Here is an 18,121-nt window from a genome sequence, read left to right as displayed (position 1 = left end):
TTCATTTACCAAAAAAGTTCTATGGTTCACAAAAAAATTTTGTTCAATGGAAAAAAGAGGTTGGTAATGTAGGAATCCCACTGTGTCGCATGCCCTTAATTTCTTTTTAATTTCGACTATTATATTTTTCGATGAGTTTTTTTTTGTGTTTGGGAATTCAAGTTTTGTGTCACAAAATAAAATTCGGGTAGAATATTTAACAATTTGTTTGAGAATTATTCTTTTTGTTATTGAAAATTCAACTGTTTTATAAAAAATCAACTTTTCGGTTGAAAATTTAACCATTTTATTGAAAAAAAATTTTGTTCAAATGTCAGCTGTTATATTTTCTGTTCAGAATTCTTCTTTTTTGTTAAAAAATCGACTTTTTGAGTTGAAGATTCAACTGTTCGGCTAAGAATTTTTTTGTTAAAGATTTAACTAAATAGTTCAAAATACAAATATTTTGTGAAAAATCTACTCATTTTGTTGAAAATGCAACTCTGATTGAAAATTTAACTATTTTGTAAAAAAAATCGTTGAGAATTTATCTTTTTGTTTAAAAAAATTTAAGTTGTTTAAAAATTCAACTATTTAGTTATAAATTCAAATATTCCGTGAAAGATCTAATCATTTTGTTCAAAATGCAGCTTTTTGTTTGACAATTTTACTATATTGTTGAAAATTTTTTTAATACAAACTACTATATTTTTCGTTGTGAATTCATCTTTTTTTAAAAATCAACTTTTCTGGTTAAAAACTCAACAATTTTTTGTTGAAGTTTATTCTTTTTTTTTTTTTGAAAATTCGACTTTTTGAATGAAAATTCATCCTTTTTGTTGAGGCTTCAACTATCTTCTAAAAAATGTAATTACTGGTTAAAAATGTAACTATTTTGTTAAAAATGTAATTAGTTTATTAAAAATTCAAGTATCAATGTGAATGAATAAATTTGAGATTATTATATTTTATAATAACTTCAAACGAATAAAAAACTTAATAACATAAATAATTTCGAATCTAATTACATCTTTGAGAATAATTCATCACGATTTCATCTGCTTTACGATTAATATTTCATGCCAGATCTCAGACTTAAGAAGTCCATATTTCATTGTAAATTCAACGTCCCAGTTTCAAAATTCTCTTTTCAACTAAATATTGCAAGAAACTTTGCTCCCGTTTGACATCAGCGATATTTATTTCTAAGGTTTTCAATTAAAAGGATCACAGCAGTTCAGTAGTTCAATTTTATGTAAAAAGGGGGATTTTTTCCCGAAAAGGAGGGATTTTATTTATCTTTAAAAACTTTTTATGTCATAAGAGGATCGTCAATATTATACGAAAGTGCACTCTAAGAGTATCGCCTTTTCTTTAGCAAGTTTTCTGGTACTTTTTGTGATGCAAATTTTTTTTTAGCTACCTTTGAAAATTCAGAAAAATCGGAAAAAATTCAAGAATATCAAAGACTGAAAGATAGATACACAACAGAATGATAAATATAATTATAAATAATGTAATAATAGTTATAAAAATATATTTTCATCATTAAATAGATTTTGATTTCTTACTCTCATCAATTTTTCTTTAATGTTTTCTTTTCAGTACCAAACTTTGATTTGTTAAAGATATTTTTCTATATAAGATAATAAACAAATATTTTGAAAAATACAAAAAGAACTTAGTGGAAATCCTAATTTTTCTGCTTTTGTTTCCTCAGACGTTTAAATTTTTTTCTCATTTATTTTTGTCATTTAAAGCTCTCATAGTTTTAAAAGCTTTTTTAATGTCAACTAAAAACGGATTATAGATAGATTTAAAAAAAAAAACATATTATTCAAGAAAATAACAAAATTATGAAGATAACAATGTTTTAAAGGTGTGGTTTGCTGGCATGTAAAACCAGGGCATATAACAATCAACCCTAAATTAATTATAAAATACATTATATTCATACAATTCTCCTATTGCAATTTAAAAAAGAAAGATTTTCTTTTATAAAAAAAGTCTTCGAACGAAAATAAAAATGAGAAAGCAACCTCTCAAATCCGCTTCCTTCTTTTTTTTTATTTCTGTCGTTTTTTTATGAATATATATATTTTTTAATATTTTAAATAATAAATAATTTATTGATAATATATTAATAATTATAATAGTACATTATTTTTGAGATTAAAAAATTGTGTTTCTCAAATCACAACTAACATCATTTTCTCTGATGAGCCATTTCACGGATTTTATTACGTTCATTAATATTTCTTTTTTTTATTTATTCTTTGTAAGTTCAAAATTCAACTATTTATTTGTTGAAAATTCCAATATTTGGTTGAAAAATCCTTTTTTTTTAATGAATTCAACTGTTATTAAATTACAATCCGTTTTGACTGAAATATCTATAACATAAACAATATCAAATAATAATTATAATAATAATAATTTTCTCGCATTAAATTGTTAATTAATTAATTAGTTAAATTGAAAATCCATTCTTCATGTGCATTTTTGTATAAAATTCAACTATTTAGTTGAAAAATCCTCCTTTTCGAATGAATTGAACTGTTTTTCAATTAAAATAAAAAATTTTGTTGATTGAAATATCAATAATATAAACAACAAATAACAATTGTAATAATTTTTTCCTAATATACGCCCCTAATTATTTTTTTTTAATTTTAACAGGCGCCGGGTTTGCCTTAAAGTTTCCCATGTAAAATGCATGGAGACAAAATCACTTTTTTTGAGTTTTTTGGAATAATTTTTTAGGGTTTGAAAAAATGTGACAGGAAAGTATGGGAGCCTGTACAGAATTATACAACGAAGAATTTCATCTATCAGACAAATGGTTTTTTTCTCTTAAAATTATTAATATTAGTCTACTGGAACATTTATCAACATTATTTCATTAATTTTCAATTATTTAAACAAATTCAATTTGTTTAAATAATTCTCTTTCGAATTTTTCAAAAATAAAAATGATTACTGTGGATCTAGTGGGATATTTATCATTAATAATTAATAACTGATTAATAATTGATTTAATAATAATTAATTCATCAGTAATATTTAAGTAATAATTTTTTACAAAATTAAAAAAAATAAAATTAATCAAACAATGTTGATAAACATTCCACTGAATAAATATTAATAATTTTTAATAAAAAAATTAAATTTGTTCAAACAATTGAAAATTAATAAATTAATGTTAATAAATATTACACTAGGCCAATAGTAATCATTTTTAAGGGAAAAAACGAATTTTCGAAATAAATTGTTTAAACAAATTACATTGGTTTAAACAATAAAAAATTAATTAACTAATATTAAACATTTTCCACTAGACTAATAGTAATAATTTTTAGGGGGAAAACGAATTAAAAAAAAATTATTTAAAAAAATTCCATTTGTTTAAATAATTAAAAATTAATTAACGAAGGATACTAAATATTCCACTAGATTAATATTAATAATTCTAAGTAAAAAAATGCGAGAATATAGTGTTCAAAAGGTCGATTTCATGAAGCTAAAATATTTTTAATTAAAAAAAGTTGTATTCAAATGCTCAATAATTTACGCGTATAAAATTGAAGGTGCTAACATTTTTCAACACTATAATTTTTAATCGTTTTAAAAATCCTAAATATCTCTTAAAAATACTCAAATTTTTTCTACAAATGTTCATCTGTAAATTATACATCAAAATTTAAAAATTACACTTACAAATTAAGCATTTTTCAAAATTTTAACGATTGCAATTTTTCTATGTCAAATAATCAAAATGTCAGTTAAAGATTCTTTACTTTTAAATATTTGGTTTCAATTTACTTGTCTTAAATAAAAATGCAAATATTGCTAAATATTCAATAATTAATCTTTTTTTTTAATTAAAAATTTCAAATTGAATGGGTTAAAAATTCAATATTTTAGAGTAAAACAATATTTTAAATTAAATAAAGTCCTTTAATTAAGAATATATTATTATGAAGTTATTTTTAAGTTAAAAATAGTTTATAAACTTTCAGTCACACATTCACATTTGTTTAATGACTAAGACTTTCAAATTGAAACCCTTTAAGTTTTAACGTTAAAATCTGAAAATTCTTTAATTTTGAACAGATTTAAAATCGTTTTGTCAAATCGTTTTTTTTTTCACTTTTTATTATTTAAAGTACAGATAAATTTAAGAAAAATTTATTTATTTATTGTTCAAGTTTTTAAGAAAGCATTTTAAAATTCTTTAAATTAATAATCTAAGCTTAGAAACAAAAATTTTTACTGAAAATTTTTTTAAGTAAACAAATTTTGAATTACGCATTGTAAGCTAAATAATAGCATAATTTAAAAACATAAAAACTCCAGTCATTATTTAAAAACTGTTGAAATCGAACGTGGACAGATTTTTCTTCTACAAATTTGTAAAATTCCCAGTCAACAAAAAATTAACATATAAAAAAAGTTAAGCAATTATCAAAAAACTTTGATGACAAATTACGATAAGTGACGCAATTAGATTTTCCTCTCCCCGATTTTCTAATAAATAATAAACAGAATTAAAACTATAAAAAAAAACATAATTTGCGATAAAAGAAAAAAATTTCCGATTATAAATAAAATTTCCGGGTTTTGAAAATTTTTGAATAAGACTCACCACGTGTTGAAGGATGATTCATCAAGATCGCCAAAGGGCACTCATCGTCATCAAGAATGTACTCCTGTTGTGAATTGCTACTCGCGTACTCTCCATTCACCTGCAAAAAATCAATTTTATTTTTATAATACATTTTTTTCAATATTTTAAATTTCATGGCAAAAAAAAGCTTTTAAAACAATAGATTGACAAAAATAAGGGAATGAATTAAAAAAAAATTAATGTGGGTAATATATTGAATTACGTATGAAATATTTCAAATTTCTAAGATTCCAAATCGAAATATATTCGATTGACAACAAAACAGTTGAATTTTCAACTTAGAAAAATGAAATTTTAATGAAATACTTCAATCTTTAATAAAACCCAAATTAATTTTGAACCAATCAGTTACATTTGCAATTAAATAGTGGAACTTTCAAGCAAAAGAGATTTTTTTTTTTTTGACTGAATACTTCAACTTTAAACTTAGAGATACGAATTTTCAACCTTCAAAAAATGAATGTTTAAAGCCAAAAAGAAAAATTTTCCACAAAGTAGTGGAATATTTTTGCCCTAAAATATAAATTTTCAAGAAAAAAGTTTAATTTCAACCACAAACGATAAAATTTCTAAAAAAAAAGAGATAATTTTTTAATAAAAAAACGCTAATTTTCGACAACGAAGATTAATATTCTACCAAAAAGACAAATAATCAAACTTACAGTTGAATTTTCAAATAAAAAATATCAATATTCCGCTAAAGATGGAATAGTTAAATTATCAGTTAAAAAATTGATTTTTAACAAACGAAAAATTAATTTTCAACTGAATAGTTCACTTTTCTACTCAAAACCATGAATTTTCAACCAAGAAGATTAATTTTTTACACACAAAAAAAAATTAACCAAATAGATGAATTTTCAACTAACCAATCTCAACATTAAAAAAAGTAAATGTTCAATTTTCATTTAAGTAATTAATTTTCTAAAAAACAAGAAATGAATTAATAACGAAATATTTGAACTGTCAATCAAGCAAACCAGACGAATTTCTAACAAAGAAGTTGAATTTTTACCCAAATAGTTGAAATTTAAACCTACAAAGCTGAATTTTGAACTTTACGAAAATGAATGGTCACACGTAAACGACGATTTTTTAACAAAAAAAAGTTAAATTTTCAACCGAGAAACATTTTTTAATCAAGGGACAAAAATAAACGAAATTGTTGAATTCTCAAGACGAAAACCCAATTTTCTACAAAAATGTTAAATTTTCATTAAAAAAAAAAAGACAAGCTTTAAACAGAACAGTTGAATTACTAAAGCGAAAATATACAAAAAGTTGAATAATAAAACAGTTGAATTTTCTACAAAAATTTGTTATTTCAAGCCAAAACGGTGATTTTTCTACAAAACAGTTCAATATTTAACCCTAAAATATGAATATTCAACAAAAAAATTAAATTTCCACGCCCAAAGTTAAAAAGTCTAAATAAAGAGATTTATTCTCGACCCAAAAATATGAATTTTAAAACAAATAATTGAAATTTCTACTCAAAAACATTAATTTTCACCCAAGAAGGTTAAATTTCTACCAAAAAGATGAATTTTTAATAACAACATAAATGGATTTTCAACCAAAATATTAATTTTGAATAACGAAAATGAGTTTTCAACTAAGTGATAAATTAAAAAAAAAATGAATTTTATAATAAAGATAATTCTTCACGAAATTTCTACAAAACAATTGAATTTTTAAGAAATAAATTGATGATAATCCAAAAACGATAAAATTTCTAAAAAGAGATGAACTTTCTATCCAGAAATGTAAATTTTCAACAGAATTAGTGAATTTGCTACCCATAAATATAATTCTGTAACTAACAAGATTAATATTCTACCACAAAGACGATTTTTCAACTAAAAATATCAATGTTTAACCCAAAATAGTTAAATTTTCAATTAAGAAAATTTGTTTTCAAATAAAACAAAATAATTCCCAACCAAATTATGAATCATAAACAAACAAAAATTAATTTTCAAATAATAAAAATAAATTCTCTATACAAAAAATGTAATCGTTGAGACTTCAACCTAAAAAAATTTCAATTTTTAATCAACGGCAGTTTAATTAAAGCAAAAACCACGAATTTTAAGCAAAATAGTTCAATCCTCAACAAAAAACAGATTAATTATCTATTATAAAAAAAAAACTATTATAGGAACAAATTTTTTTAAAAAACATTAATTTTTAATCGCACAGTTTCATTGTTAACCAACAAAAATTGTTAACGAAAAGGAGAAAAATAGTGGAAAAATTAAACATTTGTTTCTGCAAGCAGAAAAAAAGAAGCAAACTTTTAATAAGAAATTTTATAATATTTCTTTCTGTAATTAATACTTTAAACAAAAATTGTATTTTAATTATAAATAATAATTATTAATATTATATATTCAAATTCGAAAAAGTGATATTAATTATAATACATTATTCTGAAATTTAAACAAAAACTTTCACTACACGCGGTAGTATATTTTACGATATTCTAGTTTTTAATCGAATATTTTTATAATTAAAAATTGTATTTTCAAATATATATATATTTAGAAACAAAAGGTTTTTTTTCAAAAAATAGGGGAAAAGGGAGAAATTAAAAATGGGAAACGCAAAACAATAGGAGAAATACAGTGATCGCTGTAATTCATGAATTTTATTAATTAAACATTTTTCTTATAAATAATTTTAAATACTTATATCATTATCGACACTCGATCTTTTAGGAACTCCAAAGGTGTTGATAATGTTGATATCAACTCAGACTTTCAGGGAATTACCTTACCGACAGCTTTTATAGCAGAAATCTACTTTCTATCTTTCAAATTGAAATCAGAACTATCTTCCTTTGGTAATTCTTATCACGGAAGATAACAATTTGTTAAACTAAAATAAAAAATAGTTAAGAAACTTCCGTCAAATTTCAGACATTTTGCTAAAAATAATATTAAAAAAAGGTGTGAATTGAATTACAGGGTGGACGTTTTTATCGAGATTAATGTTAAGGCTTTAATAAATTGAACACACACTAATAAAAATATCAAAAATAAAACATTTCAAAACAAAAGAAGCGCTACCAGTTTAGAGAAAAATTTTAAAAGAAATGTACTCCCTTTCAGCTCGATAAAAATCTTTAAAATAAAAACAATTTCCTCTTCCAAATCAGAAAAATTTTTAATTAATATTTCCTCTTTTCCAACTCTATAAAAATTTTTTAAAAAATGTCCCTCTTCCAAGTCAGAAACAATAAAAAAAAAAAACGAAATTTTAACTTTTCCAATTCAATAAAAATGTTCAAAATAAGATTAAAAGTAAAAAATTACCCATTCGAATTAATAACAATTCAAAAAAGAAAAGACGTCCTTTTCCAATTCGGAATTAATATCAATAGCAAAAATGTCGACCCCTCCAATACTATAAAAATATTAAAAATAAAAAAATGCTCTTATAATTCCGAAAAAAATTAAACTAAAACTGCCTTCCTTCCAATTCAATAAAAAATGTAAAAGTTAAAAATTTCCCGCTTCTAATTTAAAAACAATCTTCCCTCAACCTCATCAAATATTAAAAAGAAGAAAATCGCTTCTTCCAATTCAGAAAAAAATAAATAAACAAAATTTTATTTCTTCCAACTGAATAAAAATCTTTAAAATAAAAAACAGGGCCCTTCCAATTGGGAAAAAGTTTAATACAAAAATTACTTCCCTTTTGTTAAAGTAAAAATTAATTATTGTTAAAAATTGAAAATAGCTGATAAAGTTCCAATTGGATTTAATTAATTAATTCTTAGCCAAACAGTTGAATTTTCTACCAAACTGTTCAATTTCAAGTCAAAAAGACGAACTTTCCAAAAGACAATTGGATTTTTAAATCTGAAGTATGAATTTCGAACGGAAAAGTTTAATTTTGAAACCGGAAAGACAAATTTTCTACAAAACAGTTGAATTTTGAACCCAAAAATATAAATTTTCAACAAAAAATTTAATTTCAACCAAAAAAGCTAAAATTTCTATCAAAAATATGAATTTTCATTGAAGATTATTTTTGTACCAAAAAAACGAATTTTCAACAAAATCCATAATTTTTTAACTAAATTATTGAATTTTCAAAGAACAAAATTAATTAAAAACTGAAGAGATGAATCTTCAAGCAAATAAGATTTTAATTTTAAAAAGTTGAATAAAAATAATTTTCAACAAAACAGTTAAATTTTCTGACCGGAAATATGATTTTTTAAACGAAAAAGTTAATTTAAAATAAAATACTTAAATTTCAACTAGACATAGTATCTTCAACCAGAAAAAAGAATTTTTAGCCAAATTTTAACGAAATTGTTGAAATTGCAAGAAAATAAATAAACTGTTAAACGAAAAAATGTATTATAAACAAAAAATATAAACTATTTTTAAATGCAAAAAATAAGAAACCATCATTTTATAAGAAAAGTATGATATTTTAATGATTTGTGCAACCAAAGAATTTTTTTCTAAATTAGATATATAGTTACTTTGGAAATCTATTCACCGCGATATAAAAAACTAAGTGAAAGCGTAACAGTTAAAAATTTTTTAAATTATGTCATTTTAAGCCACCTAGAAACATTAAAAATTTAAAGATTTAATTTTTTAAAATTAAATAAAAAATTTAAGTAAAATTTAATTAAATTAATTTCTTTTAATTCTATCATTTTAAGCAACTTAAAAACGTTAAAGATTAAAAGATTACAATTTATGTAAACTGAACACTTTTAAAATTAGAAGTGAAATTATTTTAATTTTAAGTCATTACAAATTAATAATTGTGCAATTGTTATTTATAAATCAAAATTTGTTTTGAAATCTATTTTAAATATTTCCTTAAAATTATTATTATTATTAATCATTTACTGTTCGGATATTTTATAATTCGGAAATTTACTGTCGGGAATTTTCTAATTCGGGAATTTTTATGATTCGGTAACTTTATTATTATGCAATTTTATTATCGGGGAATTTAACAGTGTCGCGAATTTTATTTTTAGGGATTTTTCAGTCGTCCTTTAAAAAAATTATATTAATTAGAATAAATGATTCTGTAAGTTAAAAAAGATTATAAATTTTTTACTAAAGACGGAAAATTTAATATTCTTGTTTTAAATAGAATAATGTTTGCCTATCAAATTTTGCATTTTAAATAGAAGTTTTTAGGAAGTTTTTCAAAAGCAGAGAAAAAAGGATCAAGACTGTGATTCCTCTCTTAATCGTGAATGTTCTCGATAATGATAATATTTATAAAAATCGGATCCACCCATTATAATCATCGATCACTCGCTCAATCTCAACAGGCCGTCATAACAAAAAAATTCGCTCTCGATGAGAAATTACAGACTGGTGCAGATGATAAATGGCTTAACCAAAAATGGAATAATTACATTTTCAAGTTAAAAAAATTCAATTTCAACAACAAAAAATGATGATTTTTCAAAAAATAGGACTAATTTTCTACTCGAAGACAAATTTTCAACCAAATACATGAAATAGTTTTATACACGACACTATGAACTTTCAACTAAAAAATGAATTTTCTACCAATTAATTTTTCAAATCAATAGGTGAATTTTCAATCAAAAAGACGACTTTTTAACAAAAATACATCAATTTTTCACAAAAAGTTCAATTTTTCATCTAAAACCAAATTGTTAAAATTTCTACAAAAATAGTTGAATTTTTCAACAACAAAAAAAACGTAAGTTTTCAAAAAACAGATTGACTTTTAACCAAATATATCCAGTTAAAAAAAAGGTAATTTTCAACCAAATACAAATACCAAAATGGAAAGTTACATTTCCATTTTTTTAAATTAATTATAAAAAAAATTCTACTAGTTATTTTGAATTCTAAAAAAGACGAGTTTTACACAAAAACTATAAATCTTCAAGAAAAAAAAAAAGATTTCTCACCAATGTTATTCAACCAAATCTTTCAAACAATATATTTGAAGACTCAAGCAAAGAAGAAGAATTTTTAACTGAAAAGTTGCATTTTCATAAAAAAAAAGAAGTTTACATAAACTTCATACGATCAAAATGTGAATTTTTAAACAAGAAATAAGATTCTACGAAAAACATTGAATTTTTAATCGGAAAAAAAACGAATTTTTAACCAAGAAGGATTTTTCAAAATATAAAAGTACTTAAAATTTTCCCAGGAATCGTGAGAAAATATTTGTATTAACTTGAAACCTTTCAAAATTCTTAAAAAGCTTCTGCAGTTTCATTTGCAACTTTGCTTTAGAATTTTCCAGATTCTTTTTTCAAAAATTTAAAAATATTTTTAAATCATTTCAAATATTCTCTAAAAATTAATGTTACCAAATAAAAAATCATTAAAAATTTTAGCAAAATTCTTGAATTCTCTACCAAATGGTTGCATTTTTATGTGCAAAGTGATTACATTTCTCTTAAAATAGTTGCATTTTCATCCAGAAAAGATTCCAGTTGATTTTTCAAAATCAAAATAAGGATTTTTTTACAAAAAAATAAGTTTCTAAGAAAAAAATTGAATTTTTAATGGAAAAAGAAGATTTTTTCTACTAAAAAGGATGAATTATTAAAAAAAAATTTGAGTTCTTTACCAAATAGTCACATGTTTTTCTACAACATATGAATTTTGAACAAAAAACGACAAACTTTTTTTTTGAGTTGAACTTACATCCAGAAAAGATTTCTGAACAATTTTAAGTGAAATTCAAATAAACTGCAAAATTTAGAACTTTTATAAATTATAGAGTTCAAATATTCAGTTTAAGTTCCAAAAATATAAATGCACGTTGACATTTTCAATACTTTATATTAAATAATCAAACAATGAACTTTAAAAATCTTCAAAATTATATTATTTTAAGTAATTTTAAGCTAGACATATTAAAAATTGACAAATAATTTTTTAACTTAACAGTTCTTGAATTAGAAGTTAAATTATTTTTATTTTAAACAGTCTAGGCATCCTTCAAAAGCTTTAAAATTTTATTTCTTTATTTTATTTTAAGGATTTTATTTAATTTGCTGAATTTTCATAAATTATAGGAAAATTTGGATTAATTTAAAAATATATTTAGCAGTTCTGAAAAAAATGTTATCACACTTCGTTTAAATTACTTGAAATAATTTCAAGTTTTTAATTAATTTTGAATCTTTTCAAAACTTCTACATATCTCTTAAAATTACTCAAATTTTTCCTATAAATAATAAGTGCTCAATTGTTGTTTATGCGTGAACATTAAACAATTATACATATAAATTAAACACTTTTTAAATAGGACAATTAAAATTGTAACGCTAAAAGTTTAAAAGTTCTTCGAAAATCTAAAGATTCAAAACTTTCTATGTAAAACAATTAAGTTTCAAATTGTTTTCTTTTTAATATTTGGTTTCAATTTACTCGTCTTAAATGAACAGTGAAATATTGCTAAATATTAAATAATTATTCTTCTTCTACATTGAGAAATTTCAAATTAAATAGGAGAAAAATTAAATAATTTAGACCCACAATATTTTAAATTTAATAAAAACCTTTCGTTATGACTATATTATTATGGATTTGTTTTTAATCTGAAAATAGTAAAACGCACGTTTACATTTTTTAATAGCTGAAGAAATTAATAGTAATAATATATTAATAAATTTATTTATTAAATTTAATATAAAAAATAATATAAAGGAAGACTTGAAACTCGGAAATTAAAAATATATTTTTGATAAATCATGAAAATTTGTATTTAAAAATAAAATTTTCTGAATAAATGTTCAGATTTTTATACTTAGAGTACATATACATTTTAAAAATAATGTATTTATTTATATTTACGGCTGATAAAATAAAACTGTTTTTTATCAAAAATGTTCAACTTCAAATACTTTTAATCTTTTAAAATCCACAAAACTGCACTTTAATTATTTTAAAAACTGTTGAAATCGAACTTTAACAGATTTTTCTTCTTTTTTTGTAACCTTTAAAACTGCATATCAAAATTCTTTAAATTAAAATATATGCTTAAAAATTTTTAATTGTTTGTAGCGAAAGATTTTTGAATTAAGCATTCTAAGCTAAATGATATAGTAATTTATAGAAATCACAATTTAGGAAATTATTTAAAAACGGTTGAAATCAAAGTTGGACCAAATTTTTATTCTAAAAATTTTGTAAAATTCATGGTCAAAAAATAAATTCACTGTCATTTTCCGGTTTCCTGGTCCAGCGCCTACCCTGTCCTGGTATAATTTTGAAAAAAATTCAAGTCTGTTTTTTTTTAATTTAGCCAAATCAATTGAATTGTAACAAATTATAATGCAATGATAATAGTTTATCAATAAGTTCGATTAAATTCAAAACAATTTTGAATAATATTTGTATCAAAGAGAGAGAAAAAAATTATTATTCAATCATAAACATATTATTCTTTTTATTATCACTTTAAGACCAATTAGAGTCGAACTATTTACGCAAAGATTAGGATTAATTTTGAGAATAATAGTAATCTAAAAAAAAACTCTGCAATATTTCACAAAGTTAAAATAATGCATTTTCCTCTTAAAAGTTTTCTTTTCCAATATTCAAATACAGAATTCGCGTTAGAATACTAAATTATTAAGACTTTGAAATAGAGACAATTAAAAAAGTCTAGTCCTTTTTTTCAAAATTCTATGACTTGTACTGGTTTTCAAGTCATTTGTTTTAAATTCCATGACTTCTCCAGGTTTTCCAGGTCTTGTAGCAACCCTGTATTTGACCATATCCAAAAAGATAATTTTCCTTGTTCAAGTGTAAACTGTAAGATAATTCATAGTTTCAAAATTGATACTTTTCATGGGCCAGAATAGTTTTGGCTCAATTCGAGCGCAGTGAAGGACCCCTACCCCCTCCACGAAACGTACCGAATCGTCCCAAGCTGACGCAGTTTGTGGACGAGCGCTCGTCTTTTCCTCCACGGCTACCTGCCTAACCTTCCCCTTCCACTGCACAACGACACTACCCCTCACTACATTGAGTTAATCAATCAATTTTCAAACAATTTTATATTGTTTTTTACGTTGGTAGAGCTGTTGAAAATTTAAGAAAAAAACCGCATTTTTCGAAAGTTATTAAAAGAGAATGTTATTTAAAATAATGATAACTTGATAATCGCTGGGTGATTTCATTGATCCTTAAAACTTAGTTTTGTAGAAATTGTTGATGTACATTTTTGGCTTTAGAGTGTAGAGTCAAGTGAATCGAAAACAATTGACTTGTTTCAAACGTTTTGGCACATAATGGCGATCCTTATCAGTGAGTTTTCTTAAATCTGTGAAAAGTACATAATTTTTTGCAGGTATGCTCTTTTACAATTGAAAGTACTATTCTTTAAAAAAATCGTTTAACGAAGAATAACTAACGAAAAAACAATTAAAATGCAGTAGGAAAATTTTGTAAGAAAATTTATAAACAAATTTTAAGAAAATTTATAAACAAATTTTTTTTAAGTTTTCAGAAAACACGGCAGTCAAAGAACTCTTTTAAAATTATTTTTTTAGCAATGTATATTAAATCCCATTTTTTGTATTGAAACCCTTAAACACAGCTTTTTGTGTATGAGAGACATATTGTTAATTAATGAATTTTTCTGGTATGATGAGGAATTATATCTGTGAAAGTGAAATTTTTTTCTCTTGATAGTCGCTCTGTAGTAAAAATGCAAAATTAAAAAAAAACTTTCTACCTAAATAATTATTCAAATATTTTTCAAATGTTTTCTTTTCCTTATATTATCAACGAAAAGTTGATGCCGATTTTGTTCACATTAGTATTCATAGTATTCATAGTAGTATTTATTTAACTAGAATGTTGTTTATAATTTCATATTTTTACTACAAGGTCATTTTTAAAGGGACTGCCATGTTTTCTGACAACTTTATAAAAATTGGTTACAAAATTGTACCACTACATTCTAATCTTTTTTCATCAATGTTGTATTTCGTTAAAATACATTCTTTTAATAATGCTGAATGATTGATCAATAGTTATTAATAAAATAAAATTAAATATAAATGTTAAGTTAAATGATGTAAATAAATTAAAAACTGAGATATTAACCAAAGAATAACACTTCCAATTGTAAAACTGCGTACCTACAAGATGTTATGTACCTTTCACAGATTGATTAAAACTTACTGATGAGGGCCAACATTGTGGGCCGAAACGTGTCAAACAACTTAATTGATATCAATTCACCTGACCCTAAAGCGAACAACGTACATCAACAATTTCTACAAAATAATAACTTCTTGAAACACTTACGTTTGTTAACTTAAATTAATTATTATCTCACTAAAATTTAAAAGTGGATCAAAAGTGAAAATTTGTAGAAAACCTGCAACATACGAGAATCACTGTCAGGGAATATTTTAAATAATAATAATAATAATAATAATAACTTGTTCAAACACTTACTTTTGTTAACTTCAATCAATTATCAATCCACGATAACTTGAAAGGTGGGAAATTGTATTTATTGTTTTTATTTATTTATTTATAATTGTATGGTCTTGTATGTATAATTGACCAAAAGTAGAAAATTGTTTAATTTTTTGTCCATAAAATGTTCATATATCATATTTATACATTATTAGATTGGAAATAATCTAATTTTATCTAATTTTTTATACTGACCTACTGACTATATATGAATTTTCCTAGATATAGCTTTACACCTCTACTTTTATGTAGAGAATTTTTTTTTCAATTTTCAATTCATTTTGACTAATCAACCATTTTTTATATATCAACAAAAAAACTTTTTATAAATAATCACACATCTTCACCATTTTTCCAAGCACAGACTCCATTTTCTTCGCAAGATCAACTAAAACTGCATTTTTAATTACTCTTTGTAATGATACTTTACTAATAGATAAGACTAGTTAATTATTTAAACAATTTTTGTTCGCTGACTCTTTATACCTGGAAGCCTTACGGTCGGTAAAAAAAACATCAAAATCCATTGGAAATTGGTTTGGAAACCAAATTTTATCAACAGAAAATCGATTTTGCGGGGAAAAAAATTGCATAAAATTCATGTATTGTACTGGTGGAATTTTTTTACAAAAATGCACAAAAAATTAAAAACATTTTTACAGAAGTTCACAGATAAATAAAGTAAATTACAATCAAAATTATAGGAAAGTACAACTGTTTTCTATTTTTAGGACGAATTTTGTACCTTTTTTTTATATTTTAATGTATATTGTATTTTATTGTATTTTCTATCCGAATTTACAAAAAAAGTAAAACTGCAAGAATCTACAGGAATTTACAGAAATCCTAGGTCGAAAAAGAAAAACTTTTTGACTGCAAATAAAAATTGAACAATTAAGAATGATTTGATCACGGTTCCTAAAATTAATAGATTCTAGAGGACACAAATGTTGTCATTTGAAGTTGGAAAAACTGAACTACAAATTAAAACACTCAAAGTGTAATCATTTTTAATCTTAAACTTTAAAAATAAAGCTCTAGATTTTTTATTCAAACGTTCGACGATTTACGCGTATAAAATATAAAGTTCTAACACTTTGTTATGGAAAATTTCGAAACATAACATGAAAGATTTCAAAGCAAAATTTTCCATTATGACATCACAACATATTAGAAATAATTTTAGTAAGTTGAAGGGATACATAGAATGAAGCAAAATTGATATTTTAAAACATTTTAAATCGAAAATTGAGATCTATTTTTTAGTTAATTCTCTATTTATTAATTACGAAGAGTTATTACAGAAAACCACTGTAAATATTAGTTGTTTTAATACTAAATGAATTTTACATTGACTATGTTATAAGCAGATGTAATTATAACTTAACTGTAATAATAAGAGATTAAAATATTTTTTATTGTCATTCTTTAGTAACTAAACATTCAAGTCAACGCTAATACCGAAGAAATTAAAAATTACGTCTAAGAATTGTTTATCAATTAGAATACCAAGAATGTTGACCAAAGATATGTTTCTCAAAACTAACAACTGCCATGTTAACCACATTATTAACGATTAAACTATATGTATAAATATGTTGTCTGAATAATTAAATAAAGAGGGATACCATCGTGTGCCGAAGTGTCTTAAACAATTGTAATCTAACTTAATTAATTTTTACGCGGCACCATACATTTTTATAAATTAGAGTTGAAACAGATCCGAATTTTAAAGAATGACAGCACTGTATGGTTTAGTGTCTTTATTTATTGAATTTAGAAGAAATCTTTGAAAACGAAACTCCAAAAAATATATTTCCAAAAATCAGTGTGATCGGCTCATTACAATTATAGAACAAAGTAATAAAAAGATGGAAAAGAGAGAGACAGTAGAGTCAATCGTTGTTACCGTTCTCTTTATAGACTATAATGTATATAGACATGCCTTATATAAATAAATATATAATTTATAATTTGAATTTATAAATAAAGTATGAAAATTTTGTTAAAAAATTAATTAACTATTTTCAATTCAAATACCCGCTAATCTTTGTAAATCCTACTTTTTTCCATAAAAGTGTCTTCAAAAAATAGTTTTAATTTTTTAAGAACTATATAATGACATAATAAAATGATGATAATTATTATTAATTACAAAGATATTACAGAAATAAAGTTTTGTTCCATGCATTTGGTCTCTTGTTTTCCCCTCAACTTTCACCTATGAAGTGAAGTTAGGTGATGGTTGAAGTGAAAATACCTAATATGTTGTTACAGAATATTTTAAAATCTAACAAATTTGTGAAACGTTATTTAAAATGTATTCTAATGGGAGGGGCATTTTTAAACCCCTTGAGCGGAGTTCGTGCTTACCAAAACTACCTACTTTTGACCCGAGCGGAATTCAGGATTTGCATTCGGAGGGTGGTTAACCGCGAGCGGAGTTTGTGTGCGCCCCTTTAAATAGAACTGGAAGGGGAAGGGTACGCAGGTAGCCGTGGAGGAAAAGACGACTACCCAGTGTCGCTGCACACTGGAAGGGGAAGGGTACGCAGGTAACCGTGGAGGAAATGGGCAGATGACAATTCCGCCACAGCTACCTGTGTACCGTTCCCCCACTACGCGGCGTCTACTGACCCTGTCGAGCTGCTGCCAGTGAGCTTGGTCAGCGGGGAGCATTTGTTCCTAATGAGGCCTAAAATATGGAATATAAAATTTTTTAAATTTCCCACTTAGTAAATCACAAATATGATATTCGAAATCTACGAATTATAGCGATTCCAACGATATGTTGTTTGACTCATAGAGTTGAAAAAAAGTTTATACATGTTTGACACAAAAGATAATATGTTCCTTCGTTTTAGAATATTTGGTTTTAAGGACAATTTTGAGCAACCTGATTGGTTAAGCAATAAAAAAATTTATAATGCTTCAAGTCTAGCCAAATATTAGCATCCGGAATTTCCCAAATTTT

General features: G+C 23.9%; 1 protein-coding gene across 1 annotated transcript in view; it reads right to left on the bottom strand.

The window, feature by feature from the left end:
* LOC117180738 (afadin-like) overlaps window positions 1–18,121 on the bottom strand; it is a 284,255-nt gene that overhangs the window by 204,688 nt on the left and 61,446 nt on the right. The window contains exon 7 of the mRNA XM_033373229.1: window positions 4,625–4,724. Within this exon, the coding sequence (XP_033229120.1) occupies window positions 4,625–4,724 (100 nt within the window). The remainder of the gene's footprint in view (window positions 1–4,624; window positions 4,725–18,121) is intronic.

Source organism: Belonocnema kinseyi, chromosome 9, assembly GCF_010883055.1.
Source record: "Belonocnema kinseyi isolate 2016_QV_RU_SX_M_011 chromosome 9, B_treatae_v1, whole genome shotgun sequence".
In the NCBI taxonomy this organism is placed as follows: domain Eukaryota; kingdom Metazoa; phylum Arthropoda; class Insecta; order Hymenoptera; family Cynipidae; genus Belonocnema; species Belonocnema kinseyi.
Note: the sequence above shows the minus strand (reverse complement) of the source record. Positions and strands in the feature narration are given on the sequence as shown.